At 39.0% G+C, this 25,111-nt stretch overlaps 1 protein-coding gene across 4 annotated transcripts in view; it reads right to left on the bottom strand.

Moving 5' to 3' along the window:
• The window catches only part of PTPRC (protein tyrosine phosphatase receptor type C), a 59,538-nt gene that overhangs the window by 22,174 nt on the left and 12,253 nt on the right, over positions 1-25,111 (bottom strand). For 2 of the 4 annotated variants that reach the window (XM_056497761.1, XM_056497760.1), the window contains 6 exons: positions 4,913-4,939; positions 4,322-4,468; positions 2,895-2,993; positions 1,541-1,573; positions 1,107-1,331; positions 497-622 (listed from right to left, as the gene is read on the bottom strand). In XM_056497761.1, coding sequence (XP_056353736.1) covers positions 497-622; positions 1,107-1,331; positions 1,541-1,573; positions 2,895-2,993; positions 4,322-4,468; positions 4,913-4,939 — 657 coding nt within the window. The remainder of the gene's footprint in view (positions 1-496; positions 623-1,106; positions 1,332-1,540; positions 1,574-2,894; positions 2,994-4,321; positions 4,469-4,912; positions 4,940-25,111) is intronic. The other 2 variants (XM_056497762.1, XM_056497763.1) reach the window with 2 other exon arrangements.

Genomic DNA, 25,111 nt, shown 5'->3' with positions numbered 1-25,111 from the left:
GAATCCTGGAAGGCTTCTCAGCTATTCAGCTCCCTGAAGCAGGAAATCTCCAGCCCCAGACATTTATCACCCATTTTTCTGGAGCACATGAAGAATGTGCCATGCATATCTGCCCTGTCACAGTAGGTGCCTTTGAGCCAGCTTGTCCAAGAGCCTGTGCAGCCAGCGGCCAAGGCAGCCTGCCAGGGGTCAGCTCACAGCACGCCCACAGACTGCAGCACTTCCAAACTGCTCAGCTGCCCTTCAGGAAACCAAACAGGACCTCAAAATCTCCAGAATTTGTGCAACTTGTGGAGCTGATAAACTCAGTAAAAGGTTTTTCTAGGTTTGAATTTTCCCAGATCCACACTGTTTATGGGGATGGTAGTCCTCCAACTGGCAATCCCAGGAATTCTGAGCTACCCTTCCCTCAGACTGGCACAATTAATTTAAATCTGCCAGTCTCTTACCAAAAGACAACATCAACAATACTTTTAAAAATAGATAAATAACCCACTTTTAGAATAATTTATAAATGTTCCATTGCAGGCAACAGTCACATCAGCACAGGTAAGTGAGCGACTCCAGCAGAACTTGGCAGATGTGTTGGTTATGTCCTTGACTTGAAAAGGTTTATTGACATCTGGAAAGGAAGAATATTATACATCATTGTGACATTTACTATATTGAGTCTTCCAACAACAGTTCATTTATGTTTTTTGACTTGTTCTGTAATATGAAGACACAATCAGCATAGAACAATATACAAAGAATATAATAAGAAATGGAAAGTAAAAATTGAAAAGGCCTCCATGGTATTCAAATAATAAATTAAAGTTTTAGTCCAGACATTCAACATAAACAAGAGCTTTGAAGTGGTGGCTAGTCTTGCTGTGTGCAAGCATATGGCCAACGAAGTTCGCTTTTTCTTCAGAATGAAAAAACTACATTATTCTTTAAGAAATTTTAATGTGCAACTTCAAAATAGCTTGCAAACCATGGACAAAATATGAAAACTTTCTGTCTGACTCTCTGAAAAGCAGCAAGAATAGACAAGAGGAGAAGGTGAATTACTGCATATAAAAAATTTAAAAAGAAATAAACTACTAAAACCCTTGCACACCTACCTTTTGGAATTTGAAAAGAAGTCTTTTCTGAACACTTGCCAGTTTTAACTTCAACAGTGTACACCTGGCATTTTGGAAGCTCTACTGAACTGTTTACGGAACTCACAGTTATGTTTGTGTTGGCCCCCAAAATAACATATTCTCTGTCGCCTTCTGCAGGAAAATTCAGTGAAACTACAGCCATATCAGAGTTGTCTGTACTGTCTTTTATGTCTCCAAAAATACCTAAAAGAAAAGCCACTGTAAATGAAGGTGAAAAGACCAGAATTGTTAAATAACTTTAATCTTACTTCTTCCAGAACTGGAAGACATTTTCTATGCTAAAGATGCTAACTGATCTTTACTGCTTTATCAGCTTTATCAATTTTCTGTATTTGAGTTTACTATTTGGTCACGTCTCAAGACTAAAGGAGAATAAGGGGTTTGGTTCTTACCACAATCTGCTTCAGGTATCACCGTGGTATTTTCTATAAGAAAAGAAAACAATATGAAGGTCTGTCTTAACAGGTTGGGTATTTTTTCCACAGAGCATTGGAGAAGGGTGACCAATACTGCCCCAAACTCTTTGTTCAATATATTCAATATAAGTAAACATATTTAGCACTTCTTTCACATTTGAAATAGGGGAGAAAACATCTGTTACACATAAGCCCATTCTTTAACTAGTTATTTTAGGGATCATGTGTCTTTCACAATTTTCCAATGACATCAATGAACTAGAAATCAAACTTGTTATTGTTAATATTTCTGAGTACAAAATTGCACAAGAATATTCCACAATCACACATTCTCATAGCAGTATGATAAACTACAGTAGTTTTCCAGGATATGTATGCTATAGAATGGGCACCTGAACAGTAAAAAATGTCACTAAAGACACAAAAATTACCTGCTTTTCGCACTGCCACTCTTACCTTTGGAAGGAGATTTATACAACAGTACAGATCATTTAACTACTATTTTTACATCAGGATACCCAAAAGAAATTTTTGTTGGTATTTTCTGTACTTCATACTGAAAATAGTTACTTAATATATCCCAAGGTAAAGTTGTCACTAAATCTAATCTAATTTTTTCATAGAAGGTAGGCCCTAGATTTGCCTGCCTCCAGGCTGGGAGTCACCTTGGCCCTAAGGAAAGGGCAAATTGAGAGGGACCACTGGAGACTCACCAAGACTGTAAGGGGCAGAAAACCAACAAGTAAAAGCCAAGCTCGGTTTGTCAAAGAGCAGACAGCAGCCTAAAGCTACTCAAAGGACAGTTCAAAAAGATGGAAAGTGTCCAGCTCCTGGATGTATTTTGCACAAGCACATACATATATTTTACAGATCTGAGTAATTCCCTGCAGCCCAATAGCAACTAAAATCACTCTAAGTGCTTAAACTACTAGATCCCAAGAAAGTATTACTGCTGTGTTGAACCAAAGGGAAGACACTGGAAGTCAGAGAGGCACATAGATCTTGGATGTATTCACACCTTTTTTCTGCTTGGGCAAATTTCTGTGAACAAGAGGAGTACTGACACAATAATTGACAGATTTACCCTCTTGCTATGTGCCACTGTGTGCAAGTAATTTCTATTTTGCCCTTGATTGAAAAGTAACAAATCTGGTATCTTCAATATTACCCAAAAACAGTTAGTAAGGTTCCTAAACACACTCTTAAGTTTAATGCAGTTGTATGCCTAATTTGTATCTTTAGGTTTGATACATTCTAAATGAACCTCTTTCAAACCCATTTTCTGTGCCTGATGTATCAAAACTGTGGCAATTGTGTGCAAGTTTGTCACCTATTGTGTGAGTGGAGTTGAGAATGGGGCTGATCCCAGTGCTTGTTGGCATGGTGACTGATGAGGTGGTGCTGTGCAAGGATGTTGAATTGTAATCATCTGTAAGAAAATAAACAACATATCAGGATCAAAAAGTGAAATTCATTTTTTCATATGGGTTTGTCGTCAGAAATGTCTTACACTACAGCACTTCTATGTTTTTTTTTCTTAGGGATTTTTGCAATTTAGAGAAGACTGCTGAAAGAAAAGTCATGTTAATATAGCAAATAAACAAAAAAAAATTAGTATCTAAATAAAAAGCAAATTTTTAGGAGTATACCACCTACAAATGAATTTTATAATGTACAATGACAATTTTTTGATCATTATTTAGTCATAATTCCAGATGAAGTCAACATAAAAATAATGTTACAATTTGTGAACTGGGAAAAACTGAACATCTTGCTATATTCTTACAGTAAAACACAATTATGAATAGTGCTTGTGCTGTTTCACAAACAACAACTCTAGGCAGTGCTCGTTTGTCAATCATTGAGTACCTTGCTCACTATATTTTTACTATTTCTTTATATTTCTTACTCATTATTTATAAAAATTCCCTGTTTATAAACCACTGATGGGTTTCTATATTTTCTTTTAGGGTCATTCCCATTGCTCTTGCTTTGGGGACAGCCTTGTTTGCAGCAGCTGGCATTTTGATTCCACTGTGGTGACTGCAAGACTCCCCCTCAGACCCCAGATTCTGCACATAATCCTGGCATTGTCAGTGTGCCAAAGTGTGACACCTTTTCAATTTGATGAGCTATGAGCTGAAAAAGGCTACCTTGGTGCTGAACGACTTAGTTTTTATTGGAATCCTGGTCACTGAGAATTTTTGACTTTCTGTGCTGACAGGCACTCACTCCCAAGAGAACACTTCATTTGACCTGAGATCGTAGAGAAGGCTTCCAAATTAAATAGAACTGGGATTATGGGGGTGTAGTTTGAATAGAAGTGGAAAACTTAAGAGTTTAAAGCAATATATATGAAGCAAGATGGAGGTTTTAGGGCAGAGGTTTGTCCTTCTCCTTCATGGGTCTAGATGCTATTATGTAATTGGATACAAAAGTCCACATTGTGGACAACAGGCGGTTGGTTATTGGGTTAAAAGTAAAAATAATTTAGGTATCATTTCTTAATTGGACAGTTTATCCTTAAAAGGCCTTGTAAAGAGAGAGATGGAGCTCCATTTTAAATTTGTTAGCTTGAAGTGCTGTACAACTCATGGTTTGTGAGACTTATGTAGATAAGAACTAATAAACATCTGAGTCCAAAAAAGAAATACCGTTTTGCTCATTTAATCCCAACCCTGGCAAAAAGAAGATAAGCCTAAATTTTCCCCTAGAGTTTTGAGAGCAGAGCGTGGCTTCTAGAGGGGGCCAGCAAACCTGGGGCAGCGTTCCCGGCGGCAGGAGAAGTGGGTGCGGTGGGGGCAGCAGAGCTGCCGGTGCGTGCTGTGCTGCTCGGCGCCGTGCCGGGGCCGGGCTCGGGCTGCCCCCGCGCGGAGAAGTGCGTGCTGTTTGCGGGGCTGGCACCTGCGGTGAGAGGTACAGCGGGGTCGGTGAGGCTTCAGTCAGCTGTGCCGGCCCGGGAGGGGCAGAGCTGCACACAGCACCAGCGTGCAGTGCTGCAGCACTCTCACACTGAGACACTGGGAACTCTGAACGAAGCAAAGGCACATCGAACATTTAAAGTGCAGGGGATTCAACAGGTGTCAGATGAAGAACAAGTGAGTATATTCTTTTTTGGTTATGATTGTGCCTTTCATGCTAAATGCTGTGTTTTAAAATATACCTAAATACATTACTCTAACCCAGACTTGTCTGATATTCCTGGCTTTTAAAATATTTCATTTTGTTGGATGAATGAAAAGGCATTATACACTCTCTGAGGTAATTGTGTGTGAGAAAAAGAAAGAAGAAATTTTCTGGGGGAAAAAACCAAAACAGTGCAGTTCTGCCACGTAAATTGTTTCTTACCAGGTCCAGTTGTTGATGTCTCCTGCCCTGAAAAGGAGAAAGAGAGAGAAAAAGTGTAATTTAAACTTTTAAGGAATTTGCCTAAAAAATAAAAAGACACATTCCTTCCTCCTAAATATCAGCTAAGCTTTCCTCAGGAAGTTACACATTCTTAAGTTATATTTAGTGGATGTAGCAACAACAGACCCCCAAAATATCAAATATGCAGTCATAGAGTCCCAGAATTACAGAATGGTCTGGGTTAGAGAGGATCTTAAAGATCATCTGGTTCAAACACCCCTGCCACGGACAGGGATGCCACCCAGCAGATCAGGCTGCTCAGGGCCCCATCTGACAAACTTCCATCTGACCTGTTTGGCTCTTCCTTCCTCCTTCTTTTGCTCTTTTTCCACCAGAACTTTCCAACTATGTTTGTTTCTTGAAATTTATTTATCTTTTTTTTGTGGCACATGTTTTTCAGATAGTTCTTCCCTGTTCATAATTTTTCTGTTACTTCAGCTTCCCTACATGGCACTTCACAACTGTTGTAGCTTTACTCTTTTGAAAATAAACTCCAACCTTCAAAGCAAAAAGCCAGGTTTACATGAGAAACTGCAATACTTGTGAGGGATACATAAGTATCTTGTTCATGTGTCAGCATCAAAACTGTGTCCCTCATCTCTGACACAGAAGACCAACACAAGTAGATATCCTGGCGATGCCTTGGGTTTCCAGGCATCACTGGGACTCCAGAGATTTCCTCCTTATCGACCTGACAAGCAGCAGCACATGTGTTGGCTGCTCAGTGGCCACCATGGATTCTGCAATTGCCCTTTTTTCCTCCCTATAACTAAGCACTGTCATTTTAACAGAACTTCATGGCTATTTTGTATCCTTTTAAGCATTGCAAGGGTCTCCTGCTCTCCTGTGATTCTACTCCCTGATATGCTTTATTATAGCAATGGAACAGAACACAGTTGAAAATAATTCAATAGGTGGCACCAGAACACTAAAAAATCCTCTCAAAACAAAAAGCAAATGCATTCCCCCATGAAACCTTTTTGAAAGATACAGGTAAAATGAAGGAAAATCAAGAAGGATCCCAACACACCAGAATATGCTACTCTGAGATTAACAGGTAGATTGCTACTATTAATTTATTTTCCAAAAAATGTCCTAGCACTAACAAATGTCTGAGCTAATCTCAGGCTAACCAAGGTAACTTCATAGACAAAACTGTCTGCTCATGTTTATATTCTAAAACATAACTCTAGAAACTTGAAAGCTGAAATCCAAAAAGATCTTTAAAATGTAATGAGGATGTCCAATCCCCCAAACACATGCTGTGCAGTATGAAAGCTTGATGATTGCCAAACTAAGGAAGTTGCTCTGATTTTAAATGGGAACTATCACAAAACTTTTCTCAAAGCTTAAATTGCATCCAACCATAACACATTCTTAAGATGATATCTGTAGGATAACAAGGATAACATCTGATAACCGAAGCAGAAGAATTAGAGAATAGAAAAAGTTCCTACTACTGCAGTAAGTTTTTTAAGCTTCCCTCTCCCTTCTCTTGATTTGGCCACCAGTTGGTTTCTGCAGACTTACCTAAAAGATTTCAAACCTATCAGTAATGTTTGAGCAGATCTGGCCTTAATCACATGCCCTGGCCCTGGAAAAGGATATAACCAGCAGCTCATCCCAGGAGCAGATGGGAGCCTGGCTAATGACTTTCATTCTCCTTCCTACCAGTTGGGGGATACAATACAGCTGCAACTTCAAAGAAAGGTTTGAGATGGAATGGCATGCTGCCTACAAAATATGCCTAAAATAAATGAGCTGACCACTCTTTCTCCTTAAAGCCCAAAGATGAACTGGCTCTGGGAGTGAAACATGGGAGTACTGTATTATGAAGTACTTACAACATTCAACAAGAAGAGCAAACGGAAAAATTGTTAAAGAATCCAGGCCACCAAAAAAAAGCCAGCCTCTCAAACCCCTATGACAGCAGGCTGGCTGGGTCACATCTGGAGGTACAGGAGCTGCTACATCACCTCTCCAGTACTGACTCTGCACTCACTGCACTGAACTGTGGTTGCACCTGTATAAGAATTCCAGCTGTATAAGGAGATAGCTTTTTGCTGTCTTAGGAAAATGTTTTCCCATGGCAGGAACAAGCAATTCAACAGAAGACAACTGGGACCTAGAATATGTTAAAAGATAAAAATGTGTTTCAAGGAAGTCCAAGGTATGATCTTCTCAAGCAGCAGGAAGTGCCAGCACACATTTCTTGTGTGAATGTGCTATTAATAACACAAACTCCAGCTGATAAGATGGAGATCCTGTTGAATCAGCGTTAAGAGCCTAAAAATGTTTTCATGTTTATAGATGCAGAAATCCATTAGCTATGACAGGGGATATGCCTATAACAGGGGACATTCCATTCTGCTGCCTAATTTGCACAGTGAATAAAATGGACCTGGTTTTGCATTTCCTGCTGGACTGGCCAGGAGGCTGAGTTTGTATGGCAGCAGCTCAGGCTGTTTGCCCTGAGCACAGGATTGCTGCAGGACAGCATTCCTCCATACACATAGCACAATGTGGGAAAGAGGATGCCTCTTCTGCTAATAGTGCATTTGGTGTTTTATCTAGACTGGTACTGCACCAGCTGGCTCTTCACATCCAGCTGTACTCCTCGTGTGTTTGCCAGAGCTGGGAGGGGGCAGAGGAAGTAATCCTTCCTCTCAGCCTCATGTCTGTAAAACAGTTGGCAGCCGGGTTCTGCTGCCAGGAAAAGTGCTTAGTGATTCTGCAGAGCTGCTGCCCTTTTCCCAGGATCTCTCCAGCCTTTAGTATATTGGACAGATCCCAGCAACCCCTACCAGGCAGCATTTTACACGAAGCAACTAATGTAGGTCCAGATTCTGCCTTCCCTCTTTTCACAGCTGAACGACACTACTGCAGCAGGGTCAGGGCTCTTCACATCTGCACAGAAAGCAACAGGATGTGGTCTACTTGTTCAGATGGAGTAAAGCTCTTTGAGGGGGTCTCCTAGCAAACAGCACGGACATTGCAGCTCCCCTGCAAGCCAAGACTAAACTGCAAAAAAAGAACAGCTCCTGGTGGGAGGTGAAGGGTGAGTGAGGCAAGGAGCCTTACAAAATGCTGCCAGCCGCCGTTTGATTTATTTTTAAACTTCAAGTGGGATAGGATGCAATTCACACCTACTTTAAGGCTCCCTTGTGCTGCCAGAACCAGCTAGAGAGACCTCAAAGTAAATGAGCATCAGGGCCAGAGATGTTACTGTTATTTTTGCTGAAAATAAAAAACGAAGGGATCCATTGCTACGCTATAAACAAATCTGGGCAGACCTAAGAATAAACTAGCAAACACCTAAACATCTGAGTAATTCTATACTACAGAGGACCCCTCAAATTTTATTGGTGGGATCACATGTGCTGAAGTGCTTTCATAATCAGAGACTGTAGAATTATACTTTATCATTAATTCTGGGGGAAAAAAAATGAAGAATGTTCCCAGTTTCTGGACAAACTGCTGTTTTTTTGAAAATTGAGAAAAAGAATGCCATGAAGAAATCATATTGAAAATAAGTAAATTTTTTCATTCTCTGAGTCAAAAAATAAACTACTCATTTGAGTTTACACTATAGAATTTTCTCAGGCAACAAAGATATTTCTGAGGGTCCTAAAATAAAAACCTACTCTTGTGGTCTTTGAAGATGAAGCCATCAAATCACTTCTAAGTTATTCATTGTCTAATTGATAAAAGTCTTCATAGCCCTATAGCAATAAATAAATAAAAAAAAATAAACATTATAATTTCTTTTCCACAGGCAATATTTACAATATTTATTTCCACCAGAAATTAGAGAATAAAATGTTGAAACTGTTAATTTTAATTTAACAGAAATTCTAAAATGTTCTGATTAAGAAATGCCAATTGTTTGCTTTTGATTTGTCTGGATTCTGACTTTTCAGAATGATAATTAAAATAATTTCCATCTGCTTTCTAATTTTTTTTTACAAGTTCATTAATAATTGCAGCAACACAGTGCTGCCCAAGAGGCTGATCCTGGCACTCTTTCTTGCACCTTTAATCTTTGGTTAAAGCATTATCTGAGAGTCAAAGGCTTTTTTGTTCCCAAGCACCTGCGAGTGCTGAGAGCTGACTTGCCGTGGGGAAGGCGTGGTGTTCCTGCAGAGCTCAGCTCAGGAGTGAGTGCTACGGCTAACACAATAGGATGGGGGGTTATGCTTTTAGTGGAAATTGACTTCTGAAATTAATGCTTGTTCTGGATCCCTCTCCTTGCTGTCCACCTTCCAAGGCTGGAATTTTCCCTATCCTCCTCAAGTTCAGAGTCAACTATGAGCACTAATCAGTATTTACAGCTATGGAGAAGGTTAAAAATTCGACTTAGCCACCAATTGAGTACAAGGGGGAGCAACCAGAAGAAAGGGATGGAATTAAGAGTTTATAACTGAGAGATACATGGAGGAACACAATGTTACGATATATGTTGAATGTTTCTGATAATTTAAAAATTTTTAAAAAGTATTTTTCTCATTCTGATTATGCAAAATAAACATTGGTGTTCAAGTTTGCCAGAGGAAAAGGTAAAAAAAAAAACAACTCAAAAACAAAAACAGAGCAAAAGAGAAATTTCCCTGAAGAAATATTAATTTAATGGACATAATACTTGTTACCAATGATATACAGATTTTCTCAAAACCAGAAACCTGAAGTAGAACAAAAACCAAAAGAAGAAAATCAAATTCTTTTTGCCAACACAGTTCCTGCAAACTTAAATACCCAGGAATATGGTGTGTTTAGCAGCCAGAAGAAGGGGTTTTCTGTCAATTGCACCTTACTTTAAATGACATTTTCAGTCTTCACAGGACGGTTTTGCAGTAACCCACTCGTACAGCTACAGCTAACTATGCCTTTGCTGCTCTGTGGTTTCTCTCATGTTGTTTACTTCTGCATTTCTTCTACAGAACCCTGCTCAAAAGGAAGAGGGTGCAGCATACTGTGGTTTCGAGCTTAAGTGCTTCCAAATGCAAACGGAGTTACCATAGCACCCACATGCCCAAGCAATCAGACTTATCTTAGTGCTAAACCACTTCTCTAGTGCAGTCATGAAACGTCTCTATTAAATTCCTTTTCATAACATTTGCATTTGTAATTATTTTCAGTTGTACAGGTTCATTAATATGATACAGTGAGAGGTGGCAATCTTTGGGATGACGTCCAGGCTGCTTTGCAGGCAGTCCTTGTCACCATGTGAATTGTCTCGAAGAGAGGGGAGTATTAAACCCTGATGTAACACTTCCTTCAGCTGTGAAATGCTGGGTACTCTGCACAGTCACTAAGAAACACCTATACATGAAGAATGAAAGATTGGATGTGATATTTGTTTGGCAATTTTGTGCTACATGCAAAAAAAACCCCAAAAAACCAAAAAACCAAACCTGTGTTAATATCTGCTTTGCCCTGTATATATTTTCAGTATTTGTACACAGAAAGTCTTGAGCCAGATGTTGTTCCCTTCTCTGCTCCCCAGAGCCAGTCCCTCTAGCTTCAGCCATGACTTTTCCAGCCCAACTGTACCTTCCTTGATCTACATTTCCCACATCTACCCTGAACAGAAACACTTGCTCAATATTACTCCGCTCAATGGCACTGACAGGATAGTTCTGGATTTGCTGAACGGATATTGTTTATGGCAAGCAGAAGGAGGAAAGAACTTACACCTATCATATCATCCTCTCAATTCTTACTTCCAAGGTTTTTGAAATTGCTGACTCTCTTGGTCACAGTAAGCTGCCGAGAACAGCAGAAGAGGTCTCAAGAGTTTTGATCAGAAAAAGAGGCTACAGCTGAGAACAGACAGACTGTTGATGAGAGTATGAAGCAGGGGTAAACTTCTTGATTTCAGGCCCTTCATTGGACCATGGCTTATTTAAATACCTGATTCACTTCTCTGCTTCTCAGAGACAGATATATTTGAGTTTCTTCAAGATTAAAGCATTATCTGATTTTGTAGGTCTTCCTGATTGCATGTAACTTTTTATGTAATTTTGCCAGCAATAGAAAATGGGTCCTTTGCTCTAAAAAACAAAATCAACTTGGAAATACTTCTTTAAACTGTCTTTAATTCACTCAAACTCAAACCATAAAGAGTTTAATACCACATGAAGAGTAGGGGAGGCTGCAAGTAAATGATGTTTAAAGTCTAGTCCAACCCAAGTCTTTCTGTGAGTCTGTGATCCTAAGATCAGCATTTTAGCCACTGATAACATAAAGCCTGTTGAAATCAGAAATACCTTCTATTTCCCAGAGTTCTATTAGCATGAAATCCTTGGATCAACAGCTCTGTACTTACTGGGAACATTATATCAGTGAGGACTCTAATCAGTGATTTTCAAAAAGATTCAATCAGTGATTTTTAAAAAGAACATTTCTTTCAAGAACTGATATATGCCTGTGAGATATTCCTTTTCATAATAGTGTTTTTCTCTGATGAACTACTATGTTAAACACACTACCAAACCATTTATTGGATTGCTATGAACTGCAGATTTTTTACTGATAAAAGATACATAAACATACCACAGGAGTGCTGTGGCTTCACCTCGGCCAAAGGCTGAGGGGAGGGCAAGCAGGGCTGTGTGGTGGCACAAAGGCTCAAGCAAAGAGGACCAGAGTGTGACAAATGAAAGAGTAACAGCCCCCCAGAGAGCAACACTGAGTAACTGCTGCAAAGACGCAGCACCACTGACAGCACCTGAGTGTCATGCTCCTTAGCAGTAGCAGCTGGGGACAGAAAGAATCCAGAGCCCCCAAAGGTGCAGTCACATGCACCTCTGGCCTAGGGACATAGGTGAATGTACAGCTGAAGCTGCACCCTTCTCTGAGTTTTTCCCTTCACCAAGGTAATTCAGTACTGCTGCAAAAACCATATTTTTCAAACAGTTCTGTGAAAACAACATTTCTGATACTTCTAGAAGATGGCAGCTGGCTGAAAGGAGTGTTGCTCTGAGCACAAACATCATGCAGTGATATTTGGTGCTTCTGAAACAACCCTGTTACAGAGTCAAATGCTGGGGCTGGGGGACTCGGCTACTGTCTTGGATGGGAACATATCCCGTGGTTCAAATGGGCATGTTGGAATTGTAGATCTGAGCGAGGATCTACCTTTCTCTACTCACAAAATTAAACATTAAATTTTAATTGAATTATCTGATGATTGTGCAGTTCAGGCCTAAAGAAAACTAGCTGCTTTATTCCACAGCAGAGAATGCATGAGCCATGGCTCAGTACCTCCAGTCACAGTGCTGGGTTTTATTGTGCCCAGTTACTCTGCCTGCAGAGCCTCAGCCTTTGAAAGATTCACAAATCAGAATAAAGATGTGGCACAAAATATTTCCTTTTCCAATGATCTGTCATTTGTATTTCTGTGACTTCTTGCTCCAAGCTTAGCAGGACCCTCAGCAGTCCCTGTGCTCCATGAGCTGAAGTCCCAGCATCACATCTCCAAGCATCAATGCTCTAAAATATCCTGCTAGTCTCAGTTATCTCCTATGACCCAGATTTCTTCCAGCATGAAGAGAAGATCCTAACCAGCACTGGCTGATAGACAACTAGCTTCTGTTTCTTGAAAGGATAGAGAGTACAGAGGAAAAAAAATCATGCAGTTCAGTGGAGAACTGTTCCCATACCAACTCTGCCTGCTGGGCAGCTTCCTCGCCCTCCCGGGGCTGCCAGCTGCAGCTAGCAAACTCTCTTTGTTTCAAGGGACAGTGATTTTACTTGGCTACCATCTCCATTTTTTCCTCCAGACATTCAGGCCAAAATTTATCAGAATTGAATATCCTTCATCAAATATGCTACTGAATAATATTTTTATTGTTCATAAAATACTCTGACAGCCAATATTCACTGACCAACAGCTAAACCAACTTCATATTTGTTAGGGTGCAATTTAAAACACAGTAATCTATACACACAAAATGTTGATAGAAAGCATCGTGTAAGGGTCAGATTCTACCAGCATTATTTATGCAAAAATCATTTGAAAAGGAAATCATTCAGTGATGCATATCATTATCTTCCAGAAAAATGCCTGCTAAAATTTATCATTCATTTTTTATTATTTCCCTGGAGGTGTTTAAGAAAAGGCTGGATATGGTACTTAATTCCATAGTCCAGTTGACAAGGTGGTGTTATGTCATAGGTTGGATTTGATGATCTCAAAGTTCTTGTCCAACCTAGTTAACTCTGGGATTCTGTGAAAAGCAGAAATTACACTATTTAAATTAATCAAAATGCCCTATATTTGGTGTGACCTGAAATCTATCTTGTCTTCAGTTGGATGAGAAAAATTGGGACTGTGACCAAATCCTACCCAGGAATTCCAGTTTTTAGTCACTTAACTGCATGAGTGGTTGGATGTACCCTACATGTCTGTGCCCAACATCCCATGAAAAGTGGAGATAGTGGCATATTGCATTTAGAAATTAATTTAAAATTATGAAGTTCACAGACAAGGGATCTGAAAGTGATATAAAAAATATGCTCACATCCGTCTGATTGCATAAACAGGAACAGGCTGCAAAGAGAGAAACCCCTTGAGCTCGAGCTCCCCAGAATGCCATGCACACACTTATGAAAGCCTCTCACTATCTCAAAATCTGGATTGCAAAACCTGAGCTCTGTGCCTTCAGGGAAGCTGAGCAGCTGAGCAGGTCAAGAAGAGGCCCTGACTTCTTGTCTTGATAGAAGCAATGATGAGCAGACTACAGAAGAGAGCAGAGTCCACACCACTCCTCTGGAATTCAATACAAATGTTCAGTGAAAGTGATTTCTTGATCCCCTCTCCTTCTTTATTTTTCTTTTGAAATCAGATCAGTAATTTTGGTACCCAGTGCTGGGCCTTTCACTGCATTTTAAATGTGGGGTTTTTTTTCTTTTCTCCATTTGCTATTTTCATTATAATAAACAGGAGATGTGGGATCCAACTTTAATGAGCTACCTGATAATCACAAGCAAAGAGACGTGAAAACAGTTCATCTAATTTTGCTTTAAATCCTGTACTGATGATCCTTTTCTAAAAGACGCTATGCTGAATGTTTCAGGAAATAAAAACAAAGGCTTAGAACAGAAGGACTCCACTCTGCTCACAAGGGTTGTGGTATCCCATATTCCATCAAAAATCTAAAGCTCATGCTCCTCTGGATTTGAACAAGACTGATTTCAATATTTCTTTAAATAATTCAAGGCAAAAAGAACATAAATAGTCTGTGCTTCCATCTTTTGCTGGTGGCAAGCAATTTTCATTAGCATTTAAAGTTTCCTTTTTATTATAATTTTTTATTTTAAAAGTATTAAATGAGTGGTCTGGGAAAGAAAAGAAAAATCATAGATACTAGATAAGGATGTTAGACAAAAATTTATCTAGGAAAAGAATTGTATGGACCTTTCAACGTATAGGGACCCATGGAAAGCCCTCAGGCCAAAGTTAAGAGAACATCCAATTTCATGCTCCAAATAATTTTACACTCTTTATATAGGCACAGCTATGCACAAGCCAGGAAATTCCACAGACCTGTAAACATTTCTTATGTCTAATATGTGTATATGGCAGCACCATACATGTTATGACAATAACAAGAACAACTCCCGCTTGGAGGTGGGAGGTCAGAATCCAAATTTGATTTGTAACACAAGCATCAGTTTGTATACACACATCCTCATAGAGAGAGAAGCGTGGAAGTACTTTGTGCTGCCTGCTCTGATGACACATGGAAAAGCTGAAGCAGAAAGACGCAAGTATGTGCACATGTGGGTAAGGCTTTTTTAAGTCTATAGTTTTACAGTATTTGGTTGAAATGCTTGTGAATGTATGGCCACACAAACTGGTAAAATTTACTGCTCTTTCATTTTTAATACAGAAATATATAAGGTCTTTTTCGGTTGTGTAGATATTATTCAGCACCTATTATTTCATATTTCATATGTATGCCCAACAAACCAACCAAAGACAAAATCTTCTGGTAGGTGTTCAGTGAAGCACAGAAATTTGTTATTTGTCATTTACTTCAGTAGGAATTAAGTATAGCTTGGAAAACGATCATAGTCTGAAGAAAGATCACATGAATCAAGACTTCTAAAGAGTCTGGCATGTTACAGATCTCTTAATAAGCCCCAGCAACACACACAAGCAGGAAGTGGGCACTGACAGTGCTTAATTCAGCACTCAGCTCTGCTGGCTCAGGAAGGCACATGAGCCTCAGTACCTCCATTTGGTGCATGGAGACCAACTCAGGTGTGAGATCACCTGAATTTCCATGGGCTGCTCTGCACCAGTAAACTGTTAGGAGTACTTGGATAAAGGAACTATGACCAAAGCTCTGCACAATCTATAGCACCCACACCCAAACTCTGTAAATTTTTTCAGTGTTCCTTATACTTGACGCTGAAACAGAAACTTTCAAGGTAGTTTAACTCATATTAAAGTTATGAAAGACCATTTTTAATGGTGCCCAACATTAGCAAGGCAACTGAAAAAGACAGACTGCATCATTTTAGTCAGGATTATCAAGAATACACTCATGAGCAAAAGCTTTGAAAAATCTAGAAAAAGCTAAAATCTAGCTTCTGGATTTCCCTTTAGTAGGAAATTCCATGATAAAGGATGCATGATAGATGTTCTGCTCATCTGCTGCAAACACAATAAATTCTGCATAGTTAACACAATATGATCTTTCTTTCTTTTTGGATATAAAATATGTTCTTTATATACATTTACATAACCAAGATCCAAAGAAATTAAGGACAGACCAACATCATCTGCAGTGACAACAGCAAAAGCAGTCTGAAATAGTGCAATGAAAGATATGTCAGACTGTTTTTAAGGTTGACAGGGTCAAAAGAAAGCTTTACAAAGACTTTCAAACTTTCAAGAAAATAAGGAACACAATGATCAGGGAATGGAACCCTGTACCAAGGATATAATATATTTCTGTTAGGGTACAAATAGCAGTCCAGGGTAACAGCAGGTGTAAAAGAAAATTGAATTAAAGGCTATCAATTCATTTTTGGCACATGTATGGGGCAGACAGCCACCTCAGAGGAACAGGATTCTCTGATGAATGGAAACAGGAATTATTTTAAAAATTGTCCAAAGAATGCAAGAAATGGCACTGAGGTCCACAACATCTACATTGAGCTGAGATCCCCCCTACTCAATCCCACACTGTAAGTGACTGGGGAACTGGCAGTAGCAGAGGAGCTGGCTCTGCAGACATGAGTGGCTGATGGCTCAGTGGGATCCCACGGCACTTGGTATCATGAGGAGCTTCTCACATTAGAACCATGCATTCTATTTGACCTTGGCTTTGGTCTACATTACAAGAGGAATACCACCCTTCTGCCAGAGCATTGGCCCTCCAGCCAGGAGTGCAAGTGCTTTTACTTGTGCAAAGATGCACAGTGCTAAAAGGGCTTAACTGCCAAGATTGTTTTGTCTTTCAGTTTTAAATTACTGGCAGCTGCTAATGAAAGTCACCTTTTACCTCATCAAAGTTAATGAGCTTAGGCACTACACTCCTGAATGCAGTTGTGAGAGTCCTGCTTCTGCCAGTAGTTGTGTTACTGCTTGTTCAGGGGCCTCTCTGCCTGGCATTGCTGCACTGTGGAATCCTGTCCTTTCTGGCTATGACTCATCACCGTCAGTCAGCCACCTGGTCTAACTCCCGTTTCAGTTTCAATCACCTTCAGGCTAGATTTGAGTGGCTTAACCATAGGAGGGTTCCCATTGTCTTGTTTCTGCCTTCAGACCTTAGGGGACAAAGCTGAGAGTCAATGTTGGTGTTCATTCATTAGCCAGCTCAAAGTTTTGCTTTGGTAGAGATATAGAGACAACTCACAAAGCAGTTAAAACCCACTGCAATCCACTACCTCAGCAGGAAGGGGCAGACGAATTATTTTAACACTTAAAGGTAGATAAAACCCTTGCTACATGTGCTTGGTCTGCAGCAGTAAGCTTGACAAAATGTCTGCCCCTGTTCCTTCCCAGGCTCTGTATTAATGCTGTCACTGACAACAGCTCATGAAGTACGGCTGACACATGAATGGGCTCAGAGAAGGCACTGGGGCAGGTGCTGCAGGGCTCCACTGCCTTCTGCACATCCACCCAACACCCTGTTGTGCAGCTTAAAACTGCAAATGCCATATGTGATTGGCTACTTTTTGCCCTTTTTTTTGCCTCCTGCCCTCCCTACCAGCCGATGCTTAGGAGCTCCTGATTCGATGCTCCTTCAGCAGCTGACCTCTAAACTGCAATGGTCCCACGTTCAGGGGGCTGTCCCTACCTGCCTGACTCCTCATTATCTCATCATTGTGCATCTGCTTATGTCACGCTACAGGAAACTAGCCCACAGCTCTGATGATGCCTCCACAGCACAAATATCCCCATCTAAAAGATGTGCTCAGTCTAACTCAGTAGTCAAAACCGACATGTTCTTGTACCAGTTTCACTAGGAACTTACAGCTGCTTCAGACTTGCCACCTAGATTGCCATTTAGGAAGCCATGACAGTTTTCTATCTCTCTGCCAACTTGAACAGAAATTCTGAAATTCAGAGCTGATTAGATCACAAGGATTAGTTCAGTCTTTAACAGAGATAGTAGCTCAGATTTGCTTGCCCAGCAAACCTGTGATGCATAACCATGTCACTATGTTTATCTTCCTGGTCTTGACCAGTTTTCATGGGGATAGTACGATTTGACTTCAGGCAGACTGAGAAGCTTTAATAAAATTTGTATTTCTTTTCAAATAACATACTGAATTCAGAAAAATTCCCAAAATAGACCCAGTCATCCCCATTTAAGAATTTATTGCTAAAGTTAAATTAAATTTAAGTTGCTAACATTATAGAGTAATAAAAGGAGAATGTCTACTTCCCTAGTCAATAACATCATCTGAAACACATATGTATTTCAAAAATAAAACACAGTTGAATTTTTCAATAATTTCAAGCTGCATATTTAACATCTTTGGTACAAGGGTAAGACAGGAATTGGCAGCAAATAACAATTACAGATGTACAAGAAGAGTTGCATTAGCTACCAGTTCAGTGAATTTGCTCCTGCTCACCTGCAAACCTAAAATGGCAGAGAAGTAGCCAGAGATGGTTTTGCTCTTCCTTTGCCACCACCAGGAAGAGTTGCATGAGCAGAGGGTTAAGCTCGCACTTTCAGCTGTGCACCATATAAGGCAAATCAAGCATCACTTTTTTAGGCCTTTGCTGTGTTTTTAACAGTGTTTGGAGCTAATGGACTTACTTCAATTTCCTGGTAAATGGCAGCCTGCAAGAACTAAATGGTGTGACAGGATGTGGGTGCCTGAATTTTATCTCCATTTAGCAGAGCACTGGTCTGTACTTAGCAAAGCAGCTCTCTGCTTGCATTGCCAGCAAGCATCTTCCCATTCCCAGTCAAGCCACAAATGAGTAAACTTCCTTACTGAGTAAAGGAATGTAAATGGTGGCAATGTACAAAAGCATTAACATTTCAGCCTACATTGTTTGAAGTCACAGAATTTTGCAAGACTAAAGAACCAGAAAGTGTAGTTGCCCTAATGACTCATATTTTTCACTTTTAGCATGCTTTTTTAGCTACAAAGCACTACACAGGCAGCCACCACAATGACACAAACCTCATGGTACACTATGAGATGGCAAATATCTAAGAGCAAAGACTGGAATTTACCTTCTGTGAGCATTGCACATAATATCCAGAGACTGTCCCGGGCTAGGATGGTCCGAGTTTCCCAGTACAAATATCAAAAGCACTCTTTTCTGTTATCCTTCTGTTATCCTATTACTATTTCAGTATTTTTTAACTACTGAAGCTTCACTGATCTATCTAAAGTCCAAAGAGCCACCATTAAAATGATGATTCCCCTGGCTACCTCTACCACAGCAGCTGATGCTCAAGCAGCTGTTTTGTTGTTTTGTTTTGTTTTTTAAAATGGAATTTCATATTCATAAGTCCTTCAAGAAATGTTGACCGAATTCCACAGCATTCAGCTCTGAAACTTACTTCCTAAAGACAACATCCACAAGCTTTTTTTGCATAAATTTATAGATGAGCTTTTTTTTTCCCTAGAAGAAAACCTAGCATTACTTAAAAAAAATAAAAAAGTCAACAGGTCCCATTTGTGCTCTTCCCCAGTGCTCCCAGAAACAAACACCTTGTGCTGTTAAACTGCTGGGCCCCATCCCCACACCACTAACATATTGTAGCCAGCCCTGCTTTCTCCTTTTGCCTTATACTTTCTAGCACTAAACAGGAATCTCTCTGGGCCTGACTGCATGAAAACTATGTAAAAAAAGGCACTTTAGTCTTCTGTTTTATTGCCTCTAGTACTTTTTAACAATCTAGAAGACCCATTGAGTTAATCACAGCTTTTCTCATACACTGGAATAATTTGTTAATTAATTATGGTTTATGGATTTCCTGAATTAATTTCTTCTTTTTGGTAATAATTACTTAATTTTTTTTTTTTTTTTGTCTTATCTACAGTAGTAGATATTATTTCCAGTTAGTATCACTTTAGACGGATTTTAATCTTCAGAAAACCACTAGTACCTACACAAACATGCATAACCCAGCTTTTCTTTTTTTCTCTGGCTTTACTGTTCCCTCTCCATTTAGGCTGAGGCACACACTTGCACACTGTGTTGTCATAATTTCCTTACAGGTTCTAGGATTTCAGTTTATATTTGTATACTCTCTTTCCATACATTCTAAAATGCTTTCTCCTAGAGCTAACTTTTAAACTCTTGTCCCAGAGAAGACTAGAGCACATATTCTGCAGAAATAGCACTGGGGATTTCAAAGGAGATGTAACTTTTCCTGTTTAAATTACACCCAGAAGATAGCATATATACTTGCAATATATTGTATTTATGAAACATACATCTCTCACTTTCTAATTTTAAGTGTGCATATATATTTTTACAAGACTAACTCCAAATATTACTTACAACACAGTAGCTCTTCATGGTATATCTCTGCCACTGCCTTATACTGTGCAAGGTTAAGCTATGGTTAGCTATGCTGGAAGCTTAATACAACAGAGTGAATTAACTCTGTTTCTTTGTATGCCCAATTTCCAGTCTAACTTAACGATATTTGCAGTGAGATTCTACAAATGTGTGCCTTGTTCTCACAAAGAAGAATGTAAACTCAATTAGTGTGCACTCCCAAGCACTAAGAATGGAGGATTTTCCAGATCATTAAAACAAATCACTGCATCTGCATATTGTTAGCTGTGTTTTTTTAACAGTAGAATATATTCTCTGTGAAAAAGCATCAATTAAAACATGATATTAAACCAAGTCATGGGGTTTTTCAGGTAAAAAGTGGTGACTTACTACAGCAAGAGCAAATCAATCACTGGAAAATTACACACTGCCTAACAATCTGATGAGAAGCATCCAAATGGCCTCAAGTTCCATCCTTCATGCATCAGTAGAAATGGATGAATATCACTATACCAACAAACCTGAAAATGCTTCCAATATTCCAGGTTCAGATCAAGGACCAGAGACCAAAGGGGAAGCACCTCCATCTCTCACACTGGCTCTACATGAAGGAAGCCTAAATCTGCAGGAGATGGAAGCAGCAACGTGTGTCAGGGTGACTTCCTGGGCAGCCAGAGGGCTGACAGCCAGGAAAGGATGTTTACATCTGGGCATGTCACACCATATTCCTCTTCTACCTTATATTTTTTAAAGTTTCTTTTATTCTATATTTTGCATTATTAAGCTTTTGAAAAAGATCCCTATAATACAGTTTTTCTCATTTAGATTTTTAAAAAGCCCCAGCAAATAATTCATCTGCATAACAAAATCACAGATATTACAAAACAGCAGGAATCAGTTGATTTCAATAAAGTTGCTCTGACAGACAGATCATAAATGCCAGTGGAAAGAAATACAGAAAATTAATTCTGTTTAATTATTAATCTGCTGACAACACAAAGGTAGTGCAATGGATCTGGGTGTGTCCTTGAAGTGCCTCTAACCTTTGTAAGCAGGAAAGTGATCAGAATTTGTTTTGCAGAAGATGAACAACCCCTGCATCACCAGAGAATCCTTTTAATCTCCCAGATCTGAAAAATCTGCCTGTTGTTATGTTTAAACCTCTTTTTGGTTTCTGTAGCATGCAGAGAACTCCTATCAGAATTGAGAAACTAAGGAATCTTTTTTACTTCTTGTTTTCCTCATAGCAAGGCTTCACCTATGAAGAAGGCACAAGCTGAGCTAGTGCTTGCCAACTTGATCATTACATTAATAAATACATCAAAAACAATATTAAAAAGACTCACCAGTAAGATTGCAAGCGCTGGACACTAAGACAATATTAAATCTAATTATTTTTAGGAAATAATCACCAGAGTTGAAATTCAGAAAGAATTTTGCATACTAAAACAACAGCAGGAATATGAAAAGCAAGTGTACCATAAAGATAATGAGTAGAGAGACAAGCTAGGATATATTTGCAATCAAACTGCTGATTTCTCCTCCAGCAACTGCATTGTAAAGCATCTAGATGGAATCTGTGGTCAAGAAACATCTAACATTTCAAAAACTCAGCATCACACACTGTCAGCCATTCCCAGGATTATTAGGAGTGAAATCTCCTGTCTCTGTATGACAAGAAGTCATAGGGATTTGGGTTTGAGCTTGTTTTTGAGCTAAAAGCTTTGAAGCACTTTTTGTTCTGAAATGTGGCATCACAATGAATTTTGTGACAGATCATTTCCCTAATGATCACATTTCCTGTAGTGAGACTTTTCATCTTCCTCTATGACTGCACCAACACTGTAACAACACACACTCTGCAACACCTTCCACCTCCAGTGAAAACGCTCTTATAATCCCATAGACGGAAAGAGTGCTCAAAGAAATGTGTCACTGACTTAAGTCCTGTGTCAGGACTCTGCATCACCAGCACAGCTGATCTGTTTTGATTTGGGGGTTGGATTTATTTTATAAGAAAGGTAGATGGTAACTTCTATAACAATCTGCCTCACTAAGACCTACCATCATCCTGATCATGTTAATGCTAATTTGCATTTGCCTCCTGCAATGCCATGATAATGCCAGATCAGAAAATAAATGAAGCTGCTAAACATACTGAGCCCTGCTAGAGTTACTGGGGCATTATTGTTATTTCTCTGCTCTTGATTTACTCTTGCTCATGTTCATTAAAATATGCCACCCTCTGATCTGGCCTAACTGTCCAAGCAACTCTTTTATTTGTGCTCAATTTGATACCTCTGACTGGAATTAGGCAGAAATTTTCTGTTGAAGATGACAGCAATCCTCTCCCAGAAAGAAGGATTAACGCCCTCAAGTCCTCCTGCAGCAGCCTCTGCTGAATATCACATTAAGTTCTTGTGTCCATCGTTACTTGGATGACAAGTACTTTATGCAGAAGATTAACCCAGGAATTCTGCAACTGGCTGAGGTGATGTACAGGCCTCCTACCATGCTGCTGATTGACCAATAGGGTTCATTAAATGAATGTTCATTTCATACATTAATCAGTGTTATATTCTCAGTTTGGGCTGTTCAATATGGCTTTTTGCTTCAGTTTGCTGCAAAGTATGTGACTTCCTTTATGAAATTACCGTCACAAACAATCAACTTCAATGTTTGGATTAAATAATGTTCCTTCTTTTGTCTTCATTTCTGATCCTTGGGATTTTTTTTGTCTTCTTACTTAACAGAAGGTCCAGAGCACTTATTTTTGTTCAGCAGCTTTTCTAGTGATCTTTTGGAAGTCAGCTATCTGAATGTTTCCATTTAACACAGAAATAATAACTTTTACTTGCTAAAGTGTTCTGAGCTCTGTGGAACAGAAAGATATTTAGACAGGTGCATTGAAGTCCATTTATGAAGAAGAAATATTTTATATCAGCTCTATGAGGTGACAATTTGCTATGATGAACAGGTGTCCCAAGGTCTTTTCTTTTGCATTTCCTTTAATAGATAATATTTACTGAAATAAATATGTGATCTGATTTCTGCAAATTTCTGCAAATTTTCCCTCTAATGACACAAATATTTTTCAAGTCAGCAGCCTTATAAAAAATGGCATACAGGTCTTTATAGGAAATCACATTTCTTTGTCTCATCTAAAATATGAAAATGACTGTCACTAACATTATGTTTCACTCAAAACCACTTACATGTGTGTGAAATAATCAAGACTCATGTACATTCCTGAAAGCAGGAATCTATTCTAAACACTTCAGAAGAATCACTATGCTTCTACAGAAACACATACAGAAACCCACAAAACTGGCAGCCCGTTCATGGTTTGTGAATCCTGAATGGTGTCTAAGGGGATGGCCAAGAGATCAAGCCTTGTGTGCCTGATAAATTATGTAGTTTTAATTCTCTATAAGAAATCCCAAGGAATTTGACCAAATTTAAACTAGTGAATAACTCTGCTTTCTTAATGGCATAGGTTTAAATAAGTAAAAACCTGAAACCTTACTAATACTGATTTTAAAGACAAGCTATGCTGTTGTAGGCAAAACTCTCACATAGTTTGAAGATTCAGGTAATAATCTTCAGAAGAGACACTATAATCCTTTCTCTGAACAGAATTCCTCCCCCTAAACCTATAATAATTGCCTATACTCTTTCTTAGACTAGAAGAATTACAGTGTTTTGCCTACACTTCCTGGAAACTGTGCCTAGGCCTGTGTGTTTGCTTTTATCAAAATATCCATCAAAGGTCAGGTAATTTTCCATACTCATCTATACACAAAGATACTACCTATCTTGATGAATCAGTTCAAGAGTATTAGTGCTTTTCCCTCAAAATGGATCAGACATAATCACTAAGAAAATTAAGTGCATTATTTCCATGACTGTTTCCAAGCATGCTCAGTATTACAATCATAGCAGATTCCACAGCTTCTTCCACTTTGGCCCTTCAATCAGCTTTTCCCTGGCTTTGGAGTTGGTGGCAGGGGACAAGAGGCTTAGCAGGAAATAAGTCAGGAAGGGTTAACTAGACTTCTGCACTAGTTCTGACAGCCACAAGAAAGTATGAGTATGGGATACTGAGCACTAGTTTTAAAAAAGAATAAAGACAATAAAGAGAAAAGAGCAGAAAAAAATGCTATCATTGAAGAAATGCTGGAGATAAGCCAATAGGTTTTTATCCTCTTTAGACTAATGCCAAAAAGTGATTGTGCCTGCAGTAGTAATTTACTCCTTTCATGAGAAAGAAACTCCCTGATTTACTGGGAAAGAAAACTATGCCATTTGATTTAGCATCAGGGCTGCAGTTGCTACTACAAGTTATCAGTAAATCAGCACATTCATTGTAAGCCATTATAAAGGTCACCACTTCCAAAACAGATAAGGGATTCAGAAGCCTAAGCGACCCTCAAAAAGCCTAAAAACCCAAAAAACAACAACAACAACAACAAAGCCCTAAAATAACAAAAAAACCCCGTTGTATTCCTCAGCAAAGAATATAAAGACACTTGATTGAAATCAGTTTGTGCTGCAGGGACCCTAAGATGACCCAAAGAAACCAAAATATTTTCTTTACTATTAAATTCTTATCTTGGCATTGCAGCAGTTACACAAAATTTGCTTGAAATGTTAGACCTGAAATAGTCAACAAATCAGTTTTCTTTTTCTTTCTTCAAACTTTTCTTATGTCTGGGCAAAAATATTAAATATTCCTATACAATACTTTGGACTTATGTTTCCTACCAACATCCACCGTTCAACTCTTAGAGCTGATTAGAGATATAAAAATATAGCCTACAGCTAAAAACAGATACAGGGAAATGTTTTTCAGAAGGATTTTTCTCCTATTTCCATCTCAATTCTATGCTCCATTAAATGGGAATTACTACCTTTTGTCCAAACTGAAACTTAACACATTCTGAAAACTGTTAATTCCACATTTCTTGAAGAAACACAGATCTATTGAAGATTGTTTAGAATATTGTCAATATTAATGTCATCTACTTTTAATGTGGCGACTACTTTTAGATTTTTTACTTCTTTTTACAAGAATCAGGAGTGTCTCATAAAGGAACATTTAAAGTCTTTTGCAAGGGCTCTGCAAATAAATAACATCAACAAATGCA

The sequence above is a fragment of the Oenanthe melanoleuca genome, chromosome 8 (assembly GCF_029582105.1).
Source record: "Oenanthe melanoleuca isolate GR-GAL-2019-014 chromosome 8, OMel1.0, whole genome shotgun sequence".
In the NCBI taxonomy this organism is placed as follows: Eukaryota; Metazoa; Chordata; class Aves; order Passeriformes; family Muscicapidae; genus Oenanthe; species Oenanthe melanoleuca.
The sequence above is the reverse complement of the archived record's forward strand: the minus strand, read 5'-3'. Positions and strand labels throughout refer to the sequence as shown.